General features: G+C 35.9%; 1 protein-coding gene across 1 annotated transcript; it reads right to left on the bottom strand.

Annotated features, from left to right (window-relative positions):
* Positions 1–195: 195 nt before the first annotated feature.
* On the bottom strand, positions 196–25,308 carry il21r.1 (interleukin 21 receptor, tandem duplicate 1). Its single transcript, XM_058054073.1, has 10 exons — positions 25,248–25,308; positions 24,382–24,503; positions 21,132–21,209; positions 16,945–17,050; positions 14,533–14,723; positions 12,412–12,548; positions 12,152–12,344; positions 8,549–8,630; positions 4,988–5,081; positions 196–2,243 (listed from the first exon to the last, which is right to left on the bottom strand). Exons 3-10 carry the CDS (start codon positions 21,181–21,183, stop codon positions 1,614–1,616), a joined length of 1,485 nt encoding a protein of 494 aa, XP_057910056.1. The 5' UTR covers positions 21,184–21,209; positions 24,382–24,503; positions 25,248–25,308; the 3' UTR covers positions 196–1,613.
* Between the last annotated feature and the right edge of the window lie 2,078 nt (positions 25,309–27,386).

The raw sequence follows: 27,386 nt of genomic DNA on the forward strand, positions 1-27,386 counted from the left end.
ACACGTCCGAATAATTCATAATGCCGCCTACAGAGAACATACTAACTCCTTATTTGTAAAATCACAAATACTTCAACTTGCTGATATAGTTCATCTTAAAACAACTAAAATAATGCATAAGGCTAAAAATAAGCAATTAGCTAAAAATGTCATACAATTGTTCTCTACAAGAGAGGAGAAATATGATCTCAGGGAAGAAGTACATTTGAAACACTTCTATGCTAGGACTACGTTATGCTAGCCATAGCATTTCAGTATGTGGAATCAAACTATGGAATGGATTGAGTAAGGAAATCAAACAATGCACAACGATGAGCCAATTCAAGAAACAATACAAGCAGTTGATGTTTGCTAAATACAAGGATGAAGAGTCTTGAACCAGTCATGATGTGCTATATATATCACTATATTGACACGCACTATGGTACCCATTATGGCATTGGATGCTCATATCACCGAGTACTTCGGTACAGGACAAAAACTTACAAAATTAAAAAAACAAACAAACAAACAAACAAAAAAAAACCTTAAATTGTATTATGGAAAGCAGGAAGTGAACAAATGTAATATTGACACTTACTATGGTACCCATTATGTCATTGGATGCTCATATCACCTCCTACTTCGGTACAGGACAAAAAATTACAAAATCAATTAAAAAAAAAAAACAACCAAAAAAAAAAACCAACAAAATGGAAAGCAGGAAGTGAACAAATGTAATATTGACAGTTACTATGGTACACATAATGTCATTGTATGGTCATATCAACTCCTACTTCGGTACGGGACAAAAAATTACAAAATTTAATTTTTTTTTAAAAACCAACAAAAAAAACAAAACTGTATTATGGAAAGCAGGAAGTGAACAAATGTAATATTGACAGTTACTATGGTACCCATTATGTCATTGTATGGTCATATCACCTCGTACTTCGGTACGAGGTGCATTATTAAAAAAAAACAAAAAAAAACTGTATTATGGAAAGCAGGAAGTGAACAAATGTAAGAGTTAGTGATTGTAAAAGTACCAGATGGAGGAGTAGGATTTAATAAGCTTTGCTTCTTCCTACTCCTTTTGGACATGTGGAACTGGGAACTGATTATGGGATGCACTCAATTGGAATCTGATGCATGTTCAAATGAAATTAAACCATTACCATTACCATTACCATTACCATTACCATTACCAACTGTCACAGTGTGCCAGTGGTTTGCACGTCTGCCTCACAATGTGAACATACCGGGTACTCCGGTTTACTGTAATATAATAACCAAAACATACATGCTTGCCCAATTGGAGAGTCTAAAATTGAATAAAATGAAACAAAATATGGCGCACAATGCATCCTTTAGTTCCTCAGCGTGGCAATCAGTGGAAAAAAGTTTGGACACGCCTATGCTACATTTGTTTTACAAGTTTCCTTTGGAGCAAACACTGTTCTGAGAAACATTATTTTGCTTCAAAAGACAAAATACAAGCATCAACATGTCAAGAGAATAAAAAAAAGATGAGAAAATGTACAGCAAAATGTCCCCTCGCTCTTCATAAGGCGTTGTTTCTCTTCTTAGAATGACACATAAAGAGCGAAAAAGAATATTGGTCCATCACATGTTCAGTGGAGATGGTTTGCAGAGTCTTCTCCAGAGGTGCTGGACATCATCCACTGTTTCACATAGTTGGAACGTGATGTTTGGTGCTTGTGTAAAAAATCTCCATCCACTCCACAGTTGGAGTCGGATGGGCTCCCGCACTCCCCGTAGCCACTGTCCACAGTGTCCAGGTCTACACACGGGTAACAGTCCTCTGACTGCTCATTGGAGGCCAGTGATGTTCTCTTTGGTTCTCGGAGCCAAGCGTTTGACGCATCGTCTTGTCTTTCCATCTGAAACATGTCAGGCTCATCGGAGTCACGGCCCACCAGCTCTCTGTAGCTTGGCGACTCGCGGTCACTCGAGCTCCATGACGCCTCCTTGTCAAAGTCTTCCTCTCCCGACACAGTCACTGTATGCATGGACACGTGTCGGGCAGAGAGCCCGGTGCCCCGCGTACTGCCGCCATCCTGGGAATGGAGCGGCGGGTTGCGGTTTGGAGCAGGCGTATGGCGGAGGACACGGCCTTCTGGTTCTGCTTCATCTGACCTCTGGTGGCTTTTTTCACAGTGGAGCTGCGTCTTGGTCATGGTGTCCATGTGAGCATTATTGCTGGAAAAGTCGTGTTCGCTGAACACGGGTTTCACCCACTCCTGCAAACAAACGGATTCGGAGACTTGTGGGTCATCTGGAGGTCTTGCATACTTATCCTTTTGAGTGCATTCACAACCCAACCACCATCAATCATTGCCATCTTGGCGAAGTATTAAAACATAGTAGCACAAATCATGTTGTTCTATGATTGGATTTGGGCTATTATTAGTCAAAAATATGCATATTTAAGCTCATTTTTACTTGTTTCTTTTAACCCGAATGCAACATTTTCAAGCCTAAAAACTACGTCTGGCAGCACGGTGCTCAAGTGGTTAGCGCACAGACCTCACAGCTGGGAGACCAGGGTTCAATTCCACCCTCGGCCATCTCTGTGTTTTCTCCGGGTACTCCGGTTTCCTCCCACATTCCAAAAACATGCTAGGTTAATTAGCCACTCCAAATTGTCCGTCGGTATGAGTGTGAATGGTTGTTTGTCTATATGTGCTCTGTGATTGGCTGGCCACCAGTCCAGGGATGTACACCGCGAAGACAGCTGGGATAGGCTCCAGCACCCCCCCGCGAGGAAAAAGCGGTAGAAAATGAAATGAAATAAACTGAATTTGAATTTTGTCTATAGTTAACTCACAATTAATCGCATTTAATCGCAATGAGCGAGTGAGACCTCTCACACTAACATGTTTTTGTTTATTTGTGTCAGCTCAGTCAGGGCGACACGTTGGTCGAGTGGTTAGCGCGCAAGACCTCACAGTTGGGAGACCAGGGTTCAATTCCACCCTCGGCCATCTCTGTGTGGAGTTTGCATGTTCTCCCCGTGCATGCGTGGGTTTTCTCCGGGTACTCCGGTTTCCTCCCACATTCCAAAAACATGCTAGGTTAATTAGCCACTCCAAATTGTCCATAGGTATGAATGTGAGTGTGAATGGTTGTTTGTCTATATGTGCTCTGTGATTGGCTGGCTGGCCACCAGTCCAGGGATGTACACCGCGAAGACAGCTGGGATAGGCTCCAGCACCCCCCCGCGAGGAAAAAGCGGTAGAAAATAAAATGAAATAAACTGAATTTGAATTTTGTCTATAGTTAACTCACAATTAATCGCATTTAATCGCAGATGGAAATAAGTTTTTATCTATAATAAGTAGTGGAAATCTTGTAGTAAACGATTCAACATGCAACTGCAACGATAATTACATCAAATTTCATATAACAGGATATCAATTTGGGAACTTTGTGCCATTATTTAAAAAATACAGTCAGCAAGCATATTTTTGTATGACTATTTTTCTTGATCATTAGCATATTAGCTCTTAAACTCGCCCACAAACGTTAAGCAAATACAAAATGTGAGCGAGTGAGACCTCTCACACTAACATGTTTTTGTTTATTTGTGTCAGCTCAGGGCGGCACGTCGGGCGAGTGGTTAGCGCGCAAGACCTCACAGCTGGGAGACCAGGGTTCAATTCCACCCTCGGCCATCTCTGTGTGGAGTTTGCATGTTCTCCCCGTGCATGCGTGGGTTTTCTCCGGGTACTCCGGTTTCCTCCCACATTCCAAAAACATGCTAGGTTAATTAGCCACTCCAAATTGTCCGTAGGTATGAATGTGAGTGTGAATGGTTGTTTTTCTATATGTGCCCTGTGATTGGCTGGCCACCAGTCCAGGGTGTACCCCGCCTCTCGCCCCAAGACAGCTGGGATAGGCTCTAGCAACCCCCCGCGACCCTCGTTTGGAAAAAGCGGTAGAAAATGACATGAAATAAACTACGGCTGTCATACATATATTTGATCGTGATTAATTGAATTTGGTCTATAGTTAACTCACAATTAATCACATTTAATCGCAGATGGAAATAAGTTTTTATCTATAATAAGTAGTGGAAATCTTGTAGTAAACGATTCAACATGCAACTACAACGATAATTACATCAAATTTTATACAAAAGGATATCAATTTGGGAACTTTGTGCCATTATTTAAAAAAATACAGTCAGCAAGCATATTTTTGTATGACTATTTTTCTTTATCATTAGCATATTAGCTCTTAAACTCGCCCACAAACGTTAAGCAAATACAAAATGTGAGCGAGTGAGTTTTTGTTTATTTATTTACACAAAAAAATATTTGTTTTGTTTACGATACTGGTTTTAAATTCGAGATGTTTGTGAGTAAAAAGTCTATTTAGGAACATTCAGAAAGGATTATTATTAAAGAATTGTCTCAATGCACGTTTCCTTCATGAAATGTACAAAAATAGCTAAAACGCAGGGTAATAGTCATAAAACATTTCATCCAAATTGTCATTTCATTTCTCTTTTAAAGCACATTGAGTGGACTGGTTGGCCATGTACGTGTTTATAAAATATCAAAGCGGCTAAGTTGCATCCTTTCATTTTTCATAATGTGGCCCTCGCTGGAAAAAAGTATTATTTGACATTTCATCCACAGATGCACAAAAAACATGTTCTTGGGCTCATGTGTAAATAAAAATGTTCTGTAAAAAAAGCTAAAGCCGCTTATTTCCGACAAAAACAAGCTACATTAACATGTAGCTTGACATTTACATGAAGAGGGTATTTCTTCCACTGAGCTAGTTATTTCTTCCCCAAACATCTAACCACGGTGCGTCATAAAAGGCCCACCCGAGCCACTGCGCAATGATTCTTCACACCCCCCCAAGAGGGGCCCCTCTGTGTGACTTTAAGAGGGAATTTCCCACGAGCGGCTCCAGATGCTGCACAACGTTCCCAACCTGTGTGCCGCATGGCGGCCAAAGTACACCTTCTCACCTTGAAGTTGCCGCCGTAGTTGAGGTAGAGGGGCTTGAAGAAGTCGTGCGGCTTGGAAACGTACGTGCTCAGCTGCAGTTTTTTCAGCAACAACCTGAGGAAATTTTGTCTATAGTTAACTCACAATTAATCACATTTAATCACAATTAAATAAGTTTTAAGCCGCGAAGACAGCTGGGATAGGCTCCAGCACCCCCCGCGAGGAAAAAGCGGTAGAAAATGAAATGAAATGAAATAAACTCTTGCTTTTGAATGTTCTCTATAGTTAACTCCCAATTAATCGCATTTAATCGCAGATGGAAATACGTTTTTATCTATAATAAGTAGTGGAAATCTTGTAGTAAACGATTCAACGTTCAACTGCAACGATAATTACAGTTGATTACGGGCGAGTGGTTAGCGCGCAAGACCTCACAGCTGGGAGACCAGGGTTCAATTCCACCCTCGGCCATCTCTGTGTGGAGTTTGCGTGGGTTTTCTCCGGGTACTCCGGTTTCCTCCCACATTCCAAAAACATGCTAGGTTAATTAGCCACTCCAAATTGTCCATAGGTATGAATGTGAGTGTGAATGGTTGTTTGTCTATATGTGCCCTGTGATTGGCTGGCCACCAGTCCAGGGATGTACGCCGCGAAGACAGCTGGGATAGGCTCCAGCACCCCCGCGAGGAAAAAGCGGTAGAAAATGAAATTAAATAAACTGAATTTGAATTTTGTCTATAGTTAACTCACAATTAATTGCATTTAATCGCAGATGGAAATAAGTTTTTATCTATAATAAGTAGTGGAAATCTTGACCAGGGTTCAATTCCACCCTCGGCCATCTCTGTGTGGAGTTTGCGTGGGTTTTCTCCGGGTACTCCGGTTTCCTCCCACATTCCAAAAACATGCTAGGTTAATTAGCCACTCCAAATTATCCATAGGTATGAATGTGAGTGTGAATGGTTGTTTGTCTATATGTGCCCTGTGATTGGCTGGCCACCAGTCCAGGGATGTACGCCGCGAAGACAGCTGGGATAGGCTCCAGCACCCCCGCGAGGAAAAAGCGGTAGAAAATGAAATTAAATAAACTGAATTTGAATTTTGTCTATAGTTAACTCACAATTAATTGCATTTAATCGCAGATGGAAATAAGTTTTTATCTATAATAAGTAGTGGAAATCTTGACCAGGGTTCAATTCCACCCTCGGCCATCTCTGTGTGGAGTTTGCGTGGGTTTTCTCCGGGTACTCCGGTTTCCTCCCACATTCCAAAAACATGCTAGGTTAATTAGCCACTCCAAATTATCCATAGGTATGAATGTGAGTGTGAATGGTTGTTTGTCTATATGTGCTCTGTGATTGGCTGGCTGGCCACCAGTCCAGGGATGTACGCCGCGAAGACAGCTGGGATAGGCTCCAGCAACCCCCCGCGAGGAAAAAGCGGTAGAAAATGAAATGAAATAAACTCTTGCTTTTGAATTTTGTCTATAGTTAACTCACAATTAATCGCAGATGGAGTATTGACGATGATTAGATAAGTTCCATGTTTGTGGTTGTGGTCTGCAGAGGTGTGCAACGGCATTGGATCGTAATGAGACAGGTTTCTAATACTTTGTTGATCTTATCATGAAATATATATTATATATTAACATTGTATTGGATGTCATTGAATTGTGCAGGTTTTTATTTGTCTCCTTATCTGATGCAAGTCAACTGCAGAAATCGCACGTTCATTCTCTTCTTGCAACTGAGCGTCGGTCACCGCTGTCAGTGACGCGTGACTTCCTGTGAAGTGATGTGCGCCGCACGAGTGGTTTCTCGCTATGTGAGAGGTGATGCCAGGAAAGGGTAGACGGAAGCGCTTGAGAAGAGCATTCGCTATCGCCGCGTACGGGAAGTGCGCTCATCGTCGAGTCCGAATCTGCTTTCGCTTCGCTTGTCACGTCAGTCTGCACATGACAAGCGAAGAATTGAATTAAATGTTTTTATCATCGCCCTCTTTGTCTACAACACGCAAATGAAATATTAGCTTCTGTGGTTTTATTTACTGCAATGTTTATTTTTAATTGCTGATTTTTTATTATATTTATTATTGGTATTATTAGCGGCACGGTGGTCGAGTGGTTAGCGCGCAGACCTCAACGCTAGGAGACCAGGGTTTAATTCCACCCTCGGCCATCTCTGTGTGGAGTTTGCGTGGGTTTTCTCCGGGTACTCCGGTTTCCTCCCACATTCCAAAAACATGCTAGGTTAATTAGCCACTCCAAATTGTCCATAGGTATGAATGTGAGTGTGAATGGTTGTTTGTCTATATGTGCCCTGGGATTGGCTGGCCACCAGTCCAGGGTGGACCCCGCCTCTTGCCCAAAGACAGCTGGGATAGGCTCCAGCATCCCTGTGACCCTCGTGAGTAAAAAGCGGTAGAAAATGAATGAATGAATGATTATGTTTTTTGGTAAATAGCAGAAGTAGAAAAAAACATAAAATTGCAAATTTATGGGAATAAAGTCAAAATATTAAGAGAAAAAAGTTATATTCTAATGAGACAAAAGACACAATTTTACAAGAAAACAAAATAAAAAATTAGTTTGGGGGAGTTAGAATATTATGGGAATCATAATATTGAACTATGGGTGTCATAATATTAATTATACTTAAATTAGGGGTCTGAAACTCAATTTACTTGGGGGCCACTGGAGGTCGGGTCTGGGTGAGACTGGGCCGCATCAGGCCCCCCCCCAAAAAAAACCCCAAAAAAAACGCATTTATTAAAAACAAAAAAATAAAAAAAACTTCGCTTTGGTTCCAATTTTCTACAATAAAAGCTCTGATAAAACATTCCACTGTACTCAAATATCTTACTTTTTATTTTTCTACACAAAATAAGACGAAAAATAAATAAACAAATCAAGAATAAAGAAAATCAATAAATAAATAATATAGTCACATTTATACTCTTTTTATTTACAACATATTGCGCAACTGCAGGGTCTTGAGACACATGCTAACTCGCAAACTAGAGAGCTAGCCACCTAAACGGTAGCCTTCAAGTTATTTCCTTTCAACTTAAATAGCCAAAAACTTACCACTTCCACACGGATAGGGAGGATAACTATTAACAGTTATTTAACCTTTAACATGAACATTAATCAAACGTAATCATTTTTTCTGGGTACGTGATACCATACAGCATCCATATCAAACTTGCGCGGGCCGCACTAACTTTCAAACTAGTGTCCTGCGGGCCGCATTTGGCCCGCGGGCCGCATGTTTGAGACCCCTGACTTAAATGGTTAAATTTTTTTTAATATCTTAATGTGTTATTTGATATTTCATTAATAATAATTGAAAGCCATAATATTACTGAAAATCAATGGCAAAAAAAGAAATGACAGAATTGTAGAATATAAAATGAATGAATGAATTAGTATTATTATTACTACTCCTTATTTACAGTATGTAACCTCAGTGAAATCCGATGATAATTGATGGACGACACTTCTGAAGACGATGTCATACAACTTCAACAAAAAAAAAAAAATCCCAACTTAATAAAGTACTTTTTGACTTTTTAGTACTCACGGTTTTTGGGAGAAACCCAACAGCAGCACAGCGACAACAAGGACGACGACGACCAGGAGGGCGTAGAACCAGGATTGTTTCTCTATAAAGCACACATGGCACAAACGTCATCAATTATGTTTGGAGGCCGGATACAAACAGGAAAAAAAACTATTATACTACTACTATACTACTATGATAAAAATATGGTTTGTTATTGGACTTATAAAACGTCCATTATTCAATTTGATTTGACTATAATTAGTACACATTCATGTCACGCTAACACGGGGGTGTCTTTTTATTTTGTAAAGCATATGCTAAAAAATTATATATACTTGAAGGAAAAAACACTTTTTTATTAAGTATTTCTGCTTTCTTCTTGATGATCCTGTAATATTATTACTTCATTCCCACAATACTTGGACTGTATACCCCTAATATTATACGCTATTTTCTTTATAATATCAAATTAAAATTATATTCAGTTTATTCTCATTAAATTCAGACTTTTTTTCATTTTTTTTCTTTTAATGTTTTCAATTGGCCGCACGGTGGTCGAATGGATAACATGTTGGTGTCGCACAGTCAGGATATCGGGAAGACCTGAATTCGATTCTGTTTTCTCCGGGTACTCTGGTTTCATGCTAGGCTAATTAGCCCAGGGCTCGACAATAACGTTGTACCGATGGCCCGGGGCAAGTTAAAACAAAATTCGGGCAAGTAAATCCAATCAGTGATATTCCCGTGGGGCAAGTGTACTTTAGCATGCCATACTGCCAAGAGTTTTTTTTAAAGCGGTTCTTGTTGGGTGTTGGTAAAACACGGACTGCGTAATTCCGGTGGTAATTTGCAAACCAATCCTTGCAAATCTTGAAATGGACCAATCAGAATCGTTTATTTAGACCGCGGTCCGTAATCCACAGTCCGCGTTTTACCCACACCCGTTGTTCGCGATCAACCAATCAGCGATCGTTTGACTACGAAAACATCCGTCATGGCGGCGCTGCCAACATGGTCTAATTCTGAAGGAAACGAAAAAAGTGATGAAGCAGTGCCTCCTAAACAAGTATTTTATTAGCGGTTAGCAAATCAAATGATGGCACAGGTGAGTGAATCACATTGCTGTGACAATTTGAAGTGGTCACAATGAAACACCACCCATTAGATCCAATACCAAGTGCTGATTTTGCACAAGATACAAAATCTAGCGCTTCCATTTCTCGCTGGATTTTTCTCACCTTTGCTTCACAAATTATTGTTTGACCATTGAGCATTTTCTTCTGGATTAAAAACACTTTACTAGTACACAAATGTGTCTATTCAATAATGTTTCATTGTGGTGCACAACTTATAAATATCACTGCTTACTACGACTACCATGTGTAAGGTAGTATGGTAGTACTCTCATTTCATCTTTATTTGAGATTCTCATGTGATGCCACAAAAAATTACATACCATTATGGCAGTCTTTTCATTTTACATGGGGCAAGTTCGGGCAAGTAGTTCTCACCTTAAGGATTCCCCATGGGCAAGTCATTTCGGTTTTTAATGTAGAGCCCTGTAGCCTAAACTCCAAATTGTCCATAGGTATGAATGTGAGTGTGAATGGTTGTTTGTCTATATGTGCCCTGTGATTGGCTGGCCACCAGTCCAGGGTGGACCCCGCCTCTCCAGCATACCCTGCGACCCTAATGAGGATAAGCGGTATCGAAAATGGATGGATGGATGTTTTCACTTTATTCTTGTAAAATTATTCCTGATTTTTTTATTTTTGCCATTTTTATTATATAAAAGGGGCGGCACGGCGGTCTAGTGGTTAGCGCACAGACCTCACAGCTAGGAGACCAGGGTTCAATTCCACCCTCGGCCATCTCTGTGTGGAGTTTGCATGTTCTCCCCGTGCATGCGTGGGTTTTCTCCGGGTACTCCGGTTTCCTCCCACATTCCAAAAACATGCTAGGTTAATTAGCCACTCCAAATTGTCCATAGGTATGAATGTGAATGTGAATGGTTGTTTGTCTATATGTGCCCTGGGATTGGCTGGCCACCAGTCCAGGGTGTACCCCGCCTCTCGCCTGAAGACAGCTGGGATAGGCTCCAGCACCCCCGCGACCCTCGTGAGGAAAAGCGGTAGAAAATGGATGGATGGATTATATAAAAGTATATTTTCTTCTCATAGTATTGTGACTTTATCCCAGTAATATTTTCAATTATTTCCATAATATTTAGAGTTTATTCCCATATTCTAACCTTTTTTAAAATAATGTTATAGTTTTCTTATAATATTACTGCACTATTCTAGTTTTTTCTTCATAGATTACAACAGTTTTCTTTTCATATTTTGACTTCATTTGTTTCAAATTACTAATGAATATTAAATTTTTGCTGCTGTTGTTTTCTTGTTAAATTCCATTTTTAGAAAGTGCCAATAAAATCCAGCCATGGGCTGCAAATGGCCCTCATGCCACATTTTGGACACCACAGATTTCAGCATGACTTTACAGACATTTATTCTTATATTAGTTTTTTATTTTTTATTTTATTTTTATTTTATTCTCATAGCATTGTGACTTTATCCCAGTAATATTTTCAATTATTTCCATAATATTTAGAGTTTATTCCCATATTCTAACCTTTTTTAAAATAATGTTATAGTTTCCTTATAATATTACTGCACTATTCTAGTTTTTTCTTCATAAATTACAACAGTTTTCTTTTCATATTTTGACTTCATTTGTTTCAAATTACTAATGAATATTAAATTTGTTGTTTTCTTGTTAAATTCCATTTTTAGAAAGTGCCAATAAAATCCAGCCATGTGCTGCAAATGGCCCTGATGCCACATTTTGGACACCACAGTTTTTAGCATGACTTTACAGACATTTATTCTTATATTAGTTTTTTATTTTTTATTTTATTTTTATTTTATTCTCATAGCATTGTGACTTTATCCCAGTAATATTTTCAATTATTTCCATAATATTTAGAGTTTATTCCCATATTCTAACCTTTTTAAAAATAATGTTATAGTTTCCTTATAATATTACTGCACTATTCTAGTTTTTTTCTCCTTAGATTACAACAGTTTTTACAACAATTTTGACTTCATTCTTTTCAAATTACTGCTGATTATTACATTTTTGCTGCTGTTGTTTTCTTGTTAGATTATTATTATATTATTAGATTATTATAGATTATTATATTTTTAGAAAGTGCCAATAAAATCCAGCCATGTGCTGCAAATGGAACTCACGCCACATTTTGGACACCACAGATTTCAGCATGACTTTACAGACATTTATCTAAAAGACGCTTTTCCGGGTTTTATTGTTTTGTTTTGTTTCATTTTCAAGTTTCATGAAATTGTACCTCTTATTATTATTATTATTATTATTATTATTATTCCTAGAGAAGATGTCTCATCTTTCATCCATTTTGGAGCAAATAGCAGATTTCCTCGTGGCGTTGCACATTTAGAACGACTAAAAGGAATTAGGACACGCTGGTTTCATCGGGTACTTGGCTCGCTAGGTCTTAACGCAGCCGTGAAAGGACAGGGAGAGTTGGCAAAACACAACATAGAGTCTCTATTTACTTTCAGCACCCGACGCTTGGTTTACCTGCGACGTCTGGAGAGTCTGCAGGCGATGATGTCCACTCTGCTGCGGAACTCCACTCGCTCCATGGACCCTGAGACGGACTACCGGGAGACATTTTGGCCCGAACCTCCACACTAAACCTCGCACTAAGGGGCAGCTCCTTGCGATCCAACAGGAGGAACTTTGTATCCACCGAGAAGGAACGTTCTGGATGCTGTCAAAGGCGGACACCAGATATCTCAACACCAGAAGTGTAAAAAAAAAAAAAAGTAAACTTTCACCTGTGAGAAGCCTTGGTGTGCTCGGATGCGCAGCCTGTATATAAGAAGATGTCTATTATTGTTGATATTGTCCCATGTGATGTTGTAGAACCTGCCGACGTTCATCACTTGCACATCGGAAGGAGGCGGAGGTTTCACTGGTTTTAATGCATAAGATGATAAATATTAATAAGTCAGTGTTTACAACAACATAAGGTGGCCAGAAATATTTCTGTATTGAACAAAGCAAAACTTGTTCTCAATCAGAAATCACTCCACACTCCCACTCAACCACCGGCCCAAATGTGGCCCGCAGGACACTAGTTTGAGGCCCCCGCCTTGATATGAAAGTTCAATGTTTAAGTTTGATATGGATGCTGTATGGTATCATGTACCCAGAAAAAAATATTACGTTTGATTCATGTTCATGTTAAAGGTTAAATAACTGTTAATAGTTATCCTCCCTATCCGTGTGGAAGTGGTAAGTTTTTGGCTATTTAAGTTGAAAGGAAATAACTTGAAGGCTACCGTTTAGGTTGCTAGCTCTCTAGTTTGCGAGTTAGCATGTGGCTAAAGACCCTGCAGTTGCGCAATATGTTGTAAATAAAAAGAGTATAAATGTGACTATAGTCGTGTTTTGTCATGTCTATAAAAAAAAGATTAAAAAAAGATAAAGAATTATCCGTCAGAAAATACTTAGCAAAATATGTATAAATCAGGGGTCTCAAACATGCGGCTCGCGGGCCAAATGTGGCCCGCAGGACACTAGTTTGAGGCCCCCCGCCTTGATATGAAAGTTTAATGTTTAAGTTTGATATGGATGCTGTATGGTATCATGTACCCAGAAAAAAATATTACGTTTGATTAATGTTCATGTTAAAGGTTAAATAACTGTTAATAGTTATCCTCCCTATCCGTGTGGAAGTGGTAAGTTTTTGGCTATTTAAGTTGAAAGGAAATAAGTTGGAGGCTACCGTTTAGGTCGCTAGCTCTCTAGTTTGCGAGTTAGCATGTGTCTCAAGACCCTGCAGTTGCGCAATATGTTGTAAATAAAAAGAGTATAAATGTGACTACAGTCGTGTTTTGTCATGTCTACAGGGCTCTAATAATGCTTTGTTCATTTTAATATGAAAAAAATCATTTGTCTACCCACCAACTATATGTGCTTTCTTAAGTTTGTATTATTTGCCGTTTTATTATTATTATAATATTTATGTATTTATTACTGATTGATTGATTTTCTTTATTCTTGAATTGTTTATTTATTTTTCATTTTATTTTGTGTAGAAAAATAAAAATTAAGATATTTGAGAACAGTGGAATGTTTTATCAGAGCTTTTATTGTCGAAAATTGGAACCAAAGCGAAGTTTTTAACATTTTTTTGTTTTTAATAAATGGGTTTTTTTGGTTTTGGAAAACGTGAGTGTCACCCATTATTATTATTATTATTATTATTATTATTATTAATTATTATTAATTATTAATTATTAATTATTAATTATTAATTATTAATTATTATTATTATTATTATTATTATTATTATTATTATTATTATTATTATTATTATTATTATTATTATTATTATTATTATTATTATTATTATTTTGTATTATATTGATTTTCTTTATTCTTGATTTGTTTATTTATTTTTCATCTTATTTTGTGTAGAAAAATAAAAAGTAAGATATTTGAGAACAGTGGAATGTTTTATCAGAGCTTTTATTGTAGAAAATTGGAACCAAATCGAAGTTTTAAAAAAAAAATTGTTTTTAATAAATGCGTTTTTTTGATAATTTTTTTTTAATAAATGAGTCTCACCCATTATTATTATTATTATTATTATTGTTGTTATTATTATTGTTATTATTATTATTATTATTAATTTTATTCTTTATTTTATTTTTTTATTATTATATTGTTTTTCTTTATTCTTGATTTGTTTATTTATTTTTCATCTTATTTTGTGCAGAAAATAAAAATTAAGATATTTGAGGAAAAGTTTGTATATTTTTCTGTTTTTAATAAATGTGTTTTTTTTTTTTTGGAAAACCTGATGTGGCCCAGTCTCACCCAGACCCTAGCTCCGGTGGCCCCCAGGTAAATTGAGTTTGAGACCCCTGGTCAACAGTTTTATCGCTTACCCACGTCACTCAGAGCCCAGCTGGATGATTCGCTCGTCGTGATGACGTCTGCCGGCCCTCCTTGACGACCGACGCTCGCCGTGCATTCAGTGCCGATGGCAGCGATGTCGTAGAGCGCGTGCGGGTACATGACGCACCAGGACAGAGGAGGCGTGACCTGGCAGTTGTCCGTGGCGTGAAGCTCTCCGTCGCTACAACAGCAAAACGGAGAATGAGCTTTGTCAACTACAGTTGTGCCATAAAGTTGTCAAAGATACCATTTTTGACACTAAAATGACATCTCAAGTACTGGTGTTAAACTTGAACAGACAAATCCATAACATCATCCCATTTCTCCGGGTACTCCGGTTTCCTCCCACATTCCAAAAACATGCTAGGTTAATTGGCCACTCCAAATTGTCCATAGGTATGAATGTGAGTGTGAATGGTTGTTTGTCTATATGTGCCCTGTGATTGGCTGGCCACCAGTTCAGGGTGTACCCCGCCTCTCGCCCCAAGACAGCTGGGATAGGCTCCAGCACCCCCCATAACCCTTGTGAGGAAAAGCGGTAGAAAATAAATGAATGAGTTCTCCTCCTCGCTTGTGTGGAAGTGGTAATTTTTAGCTTCTTATTTTGTCTTTCCCCACCCTCGGTCATCTCTGTGTGGAGTTTGCATGTTCTCCCCGTGCATGCGTGGGTTTTCTCCGGGTACTCCGGTTTCCTCCCACATTCCAAAAACATGCTAGGTTAATTGGGGACTCCAAATTGTCCATAGGTATGAATGTGAGTGTGAATGGTTGTTTGTCTATATGTGCCCTGTGATTGGCTGGCCACCAGTCCAGGGTGTACCCCGTTTCTCCAGCATACCCTGCGACCCTAATGAGGATAAGCAGTATCGAAAATGGATGGATGGATGTTTTCACTTTATTCTTGTAAAATTATTCCTGATTTTTTAATTTTTGCCATATATTTTTTTAAATTTAGAAATGTTTCGACTTTCTTATATTAGTATATTTTATTCTCATAGCATTGTGACTTTATCCCAGTAATATTTTCAATTATTTCCATAATATTTCCATAGTTTATTCTCATATTCTAACCTTTCTTAAAATAATGTTATAGTTTTCTTATAATATTACTGGACTATTCTAGTTTTTACAACAGTTTTATCTTAATATTTTGACTTAATTCTTTTCAAATTACTGCTGATTATTACATTTTTGCTGCTGTTGTTTTCTTGTTAGATTATTATTATATTATTAGATTATTATAGATTATTATATTTTTAGAAAGTGCCAATAAAATCCAGCCATGTGCTGCAAATGGAACCCACGCCACATTTTGGACACCACAGATTTCAGCATGACTTTACAGACATTTATCGAAAAGACGCTTTTCCGGGTTTTATTGTTTTGTTTTGTTTCATTTTCAAGTTTCATGAAATTGTACCTCTCATTATTCCCAGAGAAGCATCCATTTTGGATTATTTCATACCCGTTTCCATAGGTATGAATGTGAGTGTGAATGGTTGTTTGTCTATATGTGCCCTGTGATTGGCTGGCCACCAGTCCAGGGTGTACCCCGCTTCTCCAGCATACCCTGCGACCCTAATGAGGATAAGCGGTATCGAAAATGGATGGATTTTTTCACTTTATTCTTGTAAAATTATTCCTGATTTTTTAATTTTTGCCATATATTTTTTTCAATTTAGAAATGTTTCGACTTTCTTATATTCGTTTTTTATTTTTTTTATTTTATTTTTATTTTATTCTCATAGCATTGTGACTTTATCCCAGTAATATTTCCAATTATTTCCATAATATTTAGAGTTTATTCCCATATTCTAACCTTTTTTTAAAATAATGTTATAGTTTCCTTATAATATTACTGGACTATTCTAGTTTTTTCTCCATAGATTACAACAGTTTTCTCTTAATATTTTGACTTAATTCTTTTCAAATTACTGCTGATTATTAATTTTTTGCTGCTGTTTTTTTCATGTTAGATTATTATTAGATTATTAGATTATTATAGATTATTATATTTTTAGAAAGTGCCAATAAAATCCAGCCATGTGCTGCAAATGGAACCCACGCCACATTTTGGACACCACAGATTTCAGCATGACTTTACAGACATTTATCTAAAAGACGCTTTTCCGGGTTTTATTGTTTTGTTTTGTTTCATTTTCAAGTTTCATGAAATTGTACCTCTCATTATTCCCAGAGAAGCATCCATTTTGGATGATTTCATACCCGTTTCCATAGGTATGAATGTGAGTGTGAATGGTTGTTTGTCGATATGTGCCCTGTGATGAGGGTGTACCCCGCCTCTCGCCCCAAGACGGCTGGGATAGGCTCCAGCATACCCGCGACCCTGGTGACGTTAAGCGTTAGAAAATGGACGGCTAGTCCACCTGATGATGATTTACCTGCAGTTGACCAAAAGGCGGAGCGGCTGCGACGGTACGGAACCACACGAGCAGTTGAGCAGAACGTCGTAGTCCGTGTAGCAGGTGACGCCGCATGGGGAGGCCGCTGCAGCAACGAGGAACACGTTCACATCTCAAAGAAAGCAGTCATGTATTAGTAGTACATGTAGTAGTACTGCATGTGTGGTTGCTTGTCGCTATGCAGACTTGGAAGGACTCAACACTTTTTACTGTCACCCAGTGGCTGTTTATAGGTATTACAAGAATGAATACGCATTGTGTGGTGTATTTTCTATATATCTTATATATGTACACATATTTACAGTATTATTTTCTATTGTAGTCCTTATTACAGATAGGGAGATTAGCTTAAATCAGCGGTGTCAAAATCAAGGCCTGGGGGCTGGATTTGGCTTGCTATATCATTTCCAGGAAGCCTGGAAATAATCATCAAAAACACGCTTATTTCATGTTATTATTGTAAGAATATTATTATTTGTTTATATAGTTTTTTTCTATTTTATTATTATTTTTTTTAGTTTTTATATATCCATAATTTATTTATTATTTTAATAGGGTGAAAACTGACTATTTGTATATATTTACTATTTACTATTTTGTAAACTTATTTAAATATGTTATGTGTTAAATATGTTATATTAAGTAATAAAAATATATACTTTTTGAAACTTCTTGCTAAATATTTATTTTTTAAGAAATACGTAATATAATAACAATTTCTTATTTATTATTAATATAATAGTGTATTTTCTATATATATTATATATGTACACATATTTACAGTATTATTTTCTATTGTAGTCCTTATTACTGAGATTGGAGCTAGGGAGATTATCTTAAATTAGCGGTGTCAAAATCAAGGCCTGGGGGCTGGATTTGGCTCGCTATATCATTTCATGTGGCTGCGGAAGCCTGGAAAATATAATCAAAAACACGCTTATTTCATGTTATTATTTTAAGAATATTATTATTTGTTTATATAGTTTTTTATATTTTATTATTTTTTTTTTTAATTTTTTATATATCCATAATTTATTTATTATTTTAATACGGTGAAAACTGACTATTTATATATATATTTTATTTTGTAAACTTATTTAAATATATGTATGTTATATTAAGTAATAAAAATATATACTTTTTAAACTTATTGCTAAATATTTATTTTTTAAGAAATACGTAATATAATAACAATTTCTTATTTATTATTAATATAATAGTGTATTTTCTATATATATTATATATGTACACATATTTACAGTATTATTTTCTATTGTAGTCCTTATTACTGAGATTAGAGCTAGGGAGATTAGCTTAAATCAGCGGTGTCAAAATCAAGGCCTGGGGGCTGGATTTGGCTCGCTATGTCATTTCATGTGGCCGCGGAAGCCTGGAAATTATAACCAAAAACACGCTTATTTCATGTTATTATTTTAAGAATATTATTATTTGTTTATATAGTTTTTTTTCTATTTTATTATTATTTTTTTACTTTTTATATATCCATAATTTATTTATTATTTTAATAGGGTGAAAACTGACTATTTGTATATATATTTTATTTTGTAAACTTATTTAAATATATGTATGTTATATTAAGTAATAAAAAAATATACTTTTTGAAACTTCTTGCTAAATATTTATTTTTTAAGAAATACATAATATAATAACAATTTCTTATTTATTATTAATATAATAGTGTATTTTCTATATATATTATATATGTACACATATTTACAGTATTATTTTCTATTGTAGTCCTTATTACTGAGATTGGAGCTAGGGAGATTAGCTTAAATTAGCGGTGTCAAAATCAAGGCCTGGGGGCTGGATTTGGCTCGCTATGTCATTTAATGTGGCCGTGGAAGCCAGGAAATAATAATCAAAAACACGCTTATTTCATGTTATTATTTTAAGAATATTATTATTTGTTTATATAGTTTTTTTCTATTTTATTATTATTTTTTTTACTTTTTATATATCCCTAATTTATTTATTATTTTAATACGGTGAAAACTGACTATTTGTATATATATTTTATTTTGTAAACTTATTTAAATATATGTATGTTATATTAAGTAATAAAAATATATACTTTTTGAAACTTCTTGCTAAATATTTATTTTTTAAGAAATACGTAATATAATAACAATTTCTTATTTATTATTAATATAATAGTGTATTTTCTATATATATTATATATGTACACATATTTACAGTATTATTTTCTATTGTAGTCCTTATTACTGAGATTGGAGCTAGGGAGATTAGCTTAAATCAGTGGTGTCAAAATCAAGGCCTGGGGGCTGGATTTGGCTCGCTATGTCATTTAATGTGGCCGTGGAAGCCAGGAAATAATAATCAAAAACACGCTTATTTCATGTTATTATTTTAAGAATATTATTATTTGTTTATATAGTTTTTTTCTATTTTATTATTATTTTTTTTACTTTTTATATATCCCTAATTTATTTATTATTTTAATACGGTGAAAACTGACTATTTGTATATATATTTTATTTTGTAAACTTATTTAAATATATGTATGTTATATTAAGTAATAAAAATATATACTTTTTGAAACTTCTTGCTAAATATTTATTTTTTAAGAAATACGTAATATAATAACAATTTCTTATTTATTATTAATATAATAGTGTATTTTCTATATATATTATATATGTACACATATTTACAGTATTATTTTCTATTGTAGTCCTTATTACTGAGATTGGAGCTAGGGAGATTAGCTTAAATCAGTGGTGTCAAAATCAAGGCCTGGGGGCTGGATTTGGCTCGCTATATCATTTCATGTGGCCGCGGAAGCCTGGAAATAATGCAAATAAAAAACATGCTTATTTCACGTTATTATTTTAAGAATATTATTATTTGTTTATATAGTTTTTTCTATTTTATTTTATTTTTTTACTTTTTATATATCCATAATTTATTTATTATTTTAATAGGGTGAACTGACTATTTATATATATATTTTATTTTGTAAACTTATTTAAATATATGTATGTTATATTAAGTAATAAAAATATATACTTTTTGAAACTTTTTGCTAAATATTTATTTTTTAAGAAATACGTAATATAATAACAATTTCTTATTTATTATTAATATAATAGTGTATTTTCTATATATATTATATATGTACACATATTTACAGTATTATTTTCTATTGTAGTCCTTATTACTGAGATTGGAGCTAGGGAGATTAGCTTAAATTAGCGGTGTCAAAATCAAGGCCTGGGGGCTGGATTTGGCTCGCTATGTCATTTCATGTGGCCGCGGAAGCCTGGAAATTATAATCAAAAACACGCTTATTTCATGTTATTATTTTAAGAATATTATTATTTGTTTATATAGTTTTTTTCTATTTTATTACTTTTAATTTTTATTTTTTATATATCCATAATTTATTTATTATTTTTATACGGTGAAAACTGACTATTTGTATATATATTTTATTTTGTAAACTTATTTAAATATATGTATGTTATATTAAGTAATAAAAATATATACTTTTGGAAACTTCTTGCTAAATATTTATTTTTTAAGAAATACGTAATATAATAACAATTTCTTATTTATTATTAATATAATAGTGTATTTTCTATATATATTATATATGTACACATATTTACAGTATTATTTTCTATTGTAGTCCTTATTACTGAGATTGGAGCTAGGGAGATTAGCTTAAATCAGCGGTGTCAAAATCAAGGCCTGGGGGCTGGATTTGGCTCGCTATATCATTTCATGTGGCCGCGGAAGCCTGGAAATAATGCAAATAAAAAACATGCTTATTTCACGTTATTATTTTAAGAATATTATTATTTGTTTATATAGTTTTTTTCTATTTTATTTTATTTTTTTACTTTTTATATATCCATAATTTATTTATTATTTTAATAGGGTGAACTGACTATTTATATATATATTTTATTTTGTAAACTTATTTAAATATATGTATGTTATATTAAGTAATAAAAATATATACTTTTTGAAACTTCTTGCTAAATATTTATTTTTTAAGAAATATGTAATATTATAACAATTTCTTATTTATTATTATATTTATTATTTATATAATAATTATTATAATTATACTGCCCCTGATGCAGAGCGGCCATATTATTATGAGCTAAAGGACATACCTGCTTCAATCAACAGAGTGAGGCTCCAGAGCGTCAAAAAGACGGCAGCCATGATGACAAGACAATCTTTGTCAGCCGCTGCCCAGAAAATAGGAAACGGTTGGTGCAAGTGAAACCAAATATTTTTCAACTCATATCCGTTTATTTATAGAATATATCATATATCACTTCTTAGTCCAAGTTCAACACAGTTGTTTTTAACCTTCCTCTTGTGTTAGCTTTGTGGTATCATCTCGTATGTTAACAGGTCGGTTTTGACCCATGTATTAAATCAGATATAAAATACACTAAAAATAATAAGTTACCATCAAATTTTCTTTTCATTTTTTGTCACTATACCCCATTTCTATTTCCAAAAATGGTCAAATGAACCTCAAAAGAATCATATTCATAAATTATTAGCCCTCTGGCTATTACTGAGGGCTATAGAACATATCTCTTAAATCAATTAGTTTTATTTATTTATTCATTTTAGTATTAATCACTAAAGAAACATCTATGGTAGGGGTCTCAAACTCAATTTCCCTGGGGGCCACTGGATCTAGGGTCTGGGCAAGGCTGGTTTCCCCCCCCAAAAAACAAACACCTTTATTAAAAACAGAAAAATATACAAACTTTTTCAGTGCTTTGGTTCTGATTTTCTACAATAAAAGCTCTAATAAAACATTCCACTGTTCTCAAATATCTTAATTTTTATTTTTCTGCACAAAATAAGATGAAAAATAAATAAACAAATCAAGAATTAAAAAAATCAATCAATCAGTAATAAATAAATATAATAATAATAATAAAAAGTTAAGAAAGCACATATAGTTGGTGGGTAGACAAATGATTTTTTTCATATTAAAATGAACAAAGCATTATTAGAGCCCTGTAGACATGACAAAACACGACTATAGTCACATTTATACTCTTTTTATTTACAACATATTGCGCAACTGCACGGTCTTGAGACACATGCTAACTCGCAAACTAGAGAGCTAGCGACCTAAACGGTAGCCTTCAAGTTATTTCCTTTCAACTTAAATAGCCAAAAACTTACCACTTCCACACGGATAGGGAGGATAACTATTAACAGTTATTTAACCTTTAACATGAACATGAATCAAACGTAATCATTTTTTCTGGGTACATGATACCATACAGCATCCATATCAAACTTAAACATTAAACTTTCATATCAAGGCGGGGGCCTCAAACTAGTGTCCTGCGGGCCACATTTGGCCCGCGAGCCGCATGTTTGAGACCCCTGATTTATACATATTTTGCAAAGTATTTTCTGACAGATAATTCTTTATCTTTTTTTTATCTTTTTTTTTATAGACATGACAAAACACGACTATAGTCGCATTTATACTTTTTTTTATTTACAACATATTGCGCAACTGCAGGGTCTTGAGACACATGCTAACTCGCAAACTAGAGAGCTAGCGACCTAAACGGTAGCCTTCAAGTTATTTCCTTTCAACTTAAATAGCCAAAAACTTACCACTTCCACACGGATAGGGAGGATAACTATTAACAGTTATTTAACCTTTAACATGAACATGAATCAAACGTAATAATTTTTTCTGAGTACATGATACCATACAGCATCCATATCAAACTTAAACATTAAACTTTCATATCAAGGCGGGGGCCTCAAACTAGTGTCCCGCGGGCCACATTTGGCCCGCGAGCCGCATGTTTGAGACCCCTGATTTATACATATTTTGCAAAGTATTTTCTGACAGATAATTCTTTATCTTTTTTTAATCTTTTTTTTTATAGACATGACAAAACACGACTATAGTCGCATTTATACTTTTTTTTATTTACAACATATTGCGCAACTGCAGGGTCTTGAGACACATGCTAACTCGCAAACTAGAGAGCTAGCGACCTAAACGGTAGCCTTCAAGTTATTTCCTTTCAACTTAAATAGCCAAAAACTTACCACTTCCACACGGATAGGGAGGATAACTATTAACAGTTATTTAACCTTTAACATGAACATGAATCAAACGTAATAATTTTTTCTGAGTACATGATACCATACAGCATCCATATCAAACTTAAACATTAAACTTTCATATCAAGGCGGGGGCCTCAAACTAGTGTCCCGCGGGCCACATTTGGCCCGCGAGCCGCATGTTTGAGACCCCTGATTTATACATATTTTGCAAAGTATTTTCTGACAGATAATTCTTTATCTTTTTTTAATCTTTTTTTTTATAGACATGACAAAACACGACTATAGTCGCATTTATACTTTTTTTTATTTACAACATATTGCGCAACTGCAGGGTCTTGAGTTACATGCTAACTCGCAAACTAGAGAGCTAGCGACCTAAACGGTAGCCTTCAAGTTATTTCCTTTCAACTTAAATAGCCAAAAACTTACCACTTCCACACGGATAGGGAGGATAACTATTAACAGTTATTTAACCTTTAACATGAATCAAACGTAATATTTTTTTCTGGGTACATGATACCATACAGCATCCATATCAAACTTAAACATTAAACTTTCATATCAAGGCGGGGGCCTCAAACTAGTGTCCTGCGGGCCACATTTGGCCCGCGGGGCACATTTTTGAGACCACTGATCTATGGTGCTGGGGTGAATTTTGACCCATATATATTCATGTCAAGCTTTGTTTTTCTGCTGGTATACTGGAAAAGCGGTTTCCTTCTTGCTAAATATTTTTATTTATTTTTAAGAAATACGTAATATTATAACAATTTCTGCTGGAATTTTTCTGCTGGTATACTGGAAAAGCGGTCAAAATGAGAATCCCCTGAAGCTTCCATGATGAGAAGAGGAGCTGGTTGTCATTGTGTTGGCTAATTGGACACTTATGATTTCAGTTTTGGCTCAAAATATTGCTTTATAGTCATATTATTATAACCGGGTGGAAACCGACCCTAACAATACAGTGGTCATAATTTCAACCAGACCATTTTAAAATGTAGTAAAAATGATTTTTTAAATTTTGTTTATTTATATTATATTTATTTATTATTATTTATATTATTATTATTTATATTATATTTATTTATTTTGATTTTTGTTTTATTTTTTGGTTTTATTCTGTTGAAATAGAGTTTCCTGACAAAGTCAAAAAGCCTTGACGCAATAAACAAATTTTATGTGATTCTTTTTATGCATTAAAATGTAAAACGGGTCTAATACAAGAGGAAGGTTTAGCAGTAACACAATATTTTTATGGTCATTTTAATTTAGATGACAAAAAAAAAAGGCACTTACCTTCTATAAAGTGGACTCTCAGAAGCCAAAAGACATAACAGAAAGAGACGCTCGCTGGAACTGCATTGGCGTCAGCTGCTGTGATGTCAAATGTGGTTTGCCGCCTCCTCGCCGCATTAACGCTGCAAATAGAACAAGCGCATCCTTTTATTGTTTTCTTCTGGTTGCACAACAATGCAGACACTTCAACCAAAGGCACCTTGTAGCAATGGGAACGCTTCTTCACATCATTGTCATTGACTGCCGTCGGCATGTAAATTTTGACCTTTGACACAAAACGTTTCAGTACTGAGATGATCATACGCGTTGACTAGAGGATTTTATGTCAAAATACCTTTGAGGTAAACATGCATGTCTGCACCCGGCACTTGGAGGGGTTTTACAGTCTCTTTCAGCTGAAATGACTCACAGTAAAAGTCACTGAATTAGCCATGCAGAAATTAAACCCAAACTCATTTATCAATTGCAATAAGACTTGTCTTATTTATGCTCGACGTGTTACAAAGGGTCTACTTTTTTTGATTGAAGATTAAGTGCAAAGTAATGCACAGCCGTTAAATGAAATAAATTCAACAAGCGTAAACATCCAATAGCCTGTAGTTGCATTCCTCTGCCGCTAGATGTCACTGCAACAGCGGCTATCAGTTGCCCAATTGTCACAGCTGGGTGGGTGAGTCATTTCCATGATTCTCTTTATAAAATCCCACGATGTTGATCGTGTTTAATTTACACTTATAGGAGATCGCCGTTTGTGTTTCCGGTTGTTACACTCCACCCATGTTACATATGTTTTCCACGCCGCTTATCTTCGGTTGTTACACTCTTCCCCCCCACCAAAAAAGTAGCTAGCAACCAATCGAACCAACCCAATGTCTTCTCGCTGGCTGAAAATACCTGAAAATACTTTTCTCACATTCGGAGGGAATAAATGTCGTTTTTTCGGGCCATTTACCAACTCAATAAGTCAAATAAAACACAAAAAACAACTTTCTTGCTGTAAACCGGCTACATCTTCTTCTTCAAAATCTCCTTTGGGTTTATACGGAATGTTATAAAGCTATAAAGCTAACGAGCGTCCCCTGGTGGTGGGAAGATATTTTGCAATAATATCACAATAATAAAGCTATTGTTAATGGAATACCCAAAGTCAAAAATATGCGTTATTGTGAATTTAAAGGCAACAATTTTAATACAAAAAAACAAACCAAAATTATTTAATATTCACCAAAAAGTCACAGCATGTTTGCTTGTGACCTTTTTAGTTTGTTTTGTCATGTCTCAGGAGGTGTTTTCATGAGCAGGGAGGTGGGGGGTAGGGGGTTGGGGGGGTGTTGTTTTGCGGGGGCTCTCCTCTTCATCCCTCTGGAGGGCTTTGCAGCCTCCTGTCCTTTAGTTGTGTGAAGTGACCTGCGTGCTGAAGCAAAGTGCTGGAGGTGTCTCTCCTGTGAGGGCATAGCGGGCGGGGCGTGAGGGTGGAGGGCGTTGGTGGCGTTTACAGGCTCTGAGGTGGTGTTGATGGTAGGGGTCGCGGGGCTCGAGCCACCAGGACTCTGTGTGTGTGTGTGTGTGTGTGTGTGTTGGCAAAGTGTGTTGCAGCTGTGCGCGTGCTTGTCCGTGTCTGTGCAAATAAGGGGTGCAAGGCCAGGGAATACGGTGTGTGTCTGGGGGGGTAAATACAGGTTTAGAAGTGTTGAAGCATAAAATGTCTCCCTCTCTTTTTTGCCTCACTGTCCATCTCCCCGCACCCCCCCCTCTGTTGCTGCCGCAGACGCAAAAGCAATGGCAATTTGTGCGATTTCACAGCTCACCGGATCCCTAAAAGTCTGACAGCCTGGTGCTGGGGCGGGAGTGCTGGGGTGTTGGCGAGGGAGGGAGCAGCGGAAAGGAGGAGGAAGATGAGCGTTATGGATGGAATTGGGGATGTTGGAAATTGAAGATGGACAAATGGGAGACAAGACAGGTGAGACACGGAGCTGATGGAGCGGCGGTCACACATTGTTGACCTGCTGACACTTTTAAATAAAATATACTTTTGCTGCTGTCTAAAAGTGTCTTTGGAATCACTCAAACAGGACACCTGCAGATATTTATGTCCAACTTTGGGGGGTCCCTGCTAGTCAAGCTAGGACTGGTTCAAGTACAACTACAAAGGATTTGGAAGCATTTTCCCAACATTTCTACAAGGCCAAAAATGCATAATTAGGTAGAAAAAAACATACATAAGTCGCTCTGGAATATAAGTCGCACCAGGCCAAAAATACATAATTAGGTAGAAAAAAACATACATAAGTCGCTCCAGAGTATAAGTCGCACAAGGCCAAAACTGCATAATTAGGTAAAAAAAAACGTATATAAGTCACTCCGCTGCTTAAGTCGCACAACGCCAAAAATGCATAATTAGGTAGAAAAAAACATACATAAGTCGCTCCGGAGCATAAGTCGCACAAGGCCAAAAATGCATAATTGGGTAGAAAAAAACATACATAAGTTGCTCCAGAGTATAAGTTGCACAAGGCCATAAGTCACACAAGGCCAAAAATGCATAATTAGGTAGAAAAAAACATACATAAGTCGCTCCGGAGTATAAGTCGCACAAGGCCAAAAATGCATAATTAGGTAGAAAAAAACATACATAAGTCGCTCTGGAATATAAGTCGCACCAGGCCAAAAATACATAATTAGGTAGAAAAAAACATACATAAGTCGCTCCAGAGTATAAGTCGCACAAGGCCAAAACTGCATAATTAGGTAAAAAAAAACGTATATAAGTCACTCCGCTGCTTAAGTCGCACAACGCCAAAAATGCATAATTAGGTAGAAAAAAACATACATAAGTCGCTCCGGAGCATAAGTCGCACAAGGCCAAAAATGCATAATTGGGTAGAAAAAAACATACATAAGTCGTTCCGGAGTATAAGTCGCACAAGGCCAAAAATGCATAATTAGGTAGAAAAAAAACATACATAAGTCGCTCCAGAGTATAAGTCGCACAAGGCCAAAAATGC

This window comes from Doryrhamphus excisus, chromosome 17, assembly GCF_030265055.1.
Source record: "Doryrhamphus excisus isolate RoL2022-K1 chromosome 17, RoL_Dexc_1.0, whole genome shotgun sequence".
Classification (NCBI taxonomy): domain Eukaryota; kingdom Metazoa; phylum Chordata; class Actinopteri; order Syngnathiformes; family Syngnathidae; genus Doryrhamphus; species Doryrhamphus excisus.

What these genes read in the sequence shown, in the direction of transcription:
- il21r.1 (XM_058054073.1), bottom strand. Translation starts at nt 21,183, where the DNA reads ATGGCTGCCGTCTTTTTGACGCTCTGGAGCCTCACTCTGTTGATTGAA. An exon ending in CGCCTTTTGGTCAACTGCAG is followed by an intron (nt 14,724 to 16,944) that starts GTAAATCATCAT and finishes TTGCTGTTGTAG; the next exon opens with CGACGGAGAGCTTCACGCCA. An exon ending in TTGGGTTTCTCCCAAAAACC is followed by an intron (nt 5,082 to 8,548) that starts GTGAGTACTAAA and finishes AAATTTCCTCAG; the next exon opens with GTTGTTGCTGAAAAAACTGC.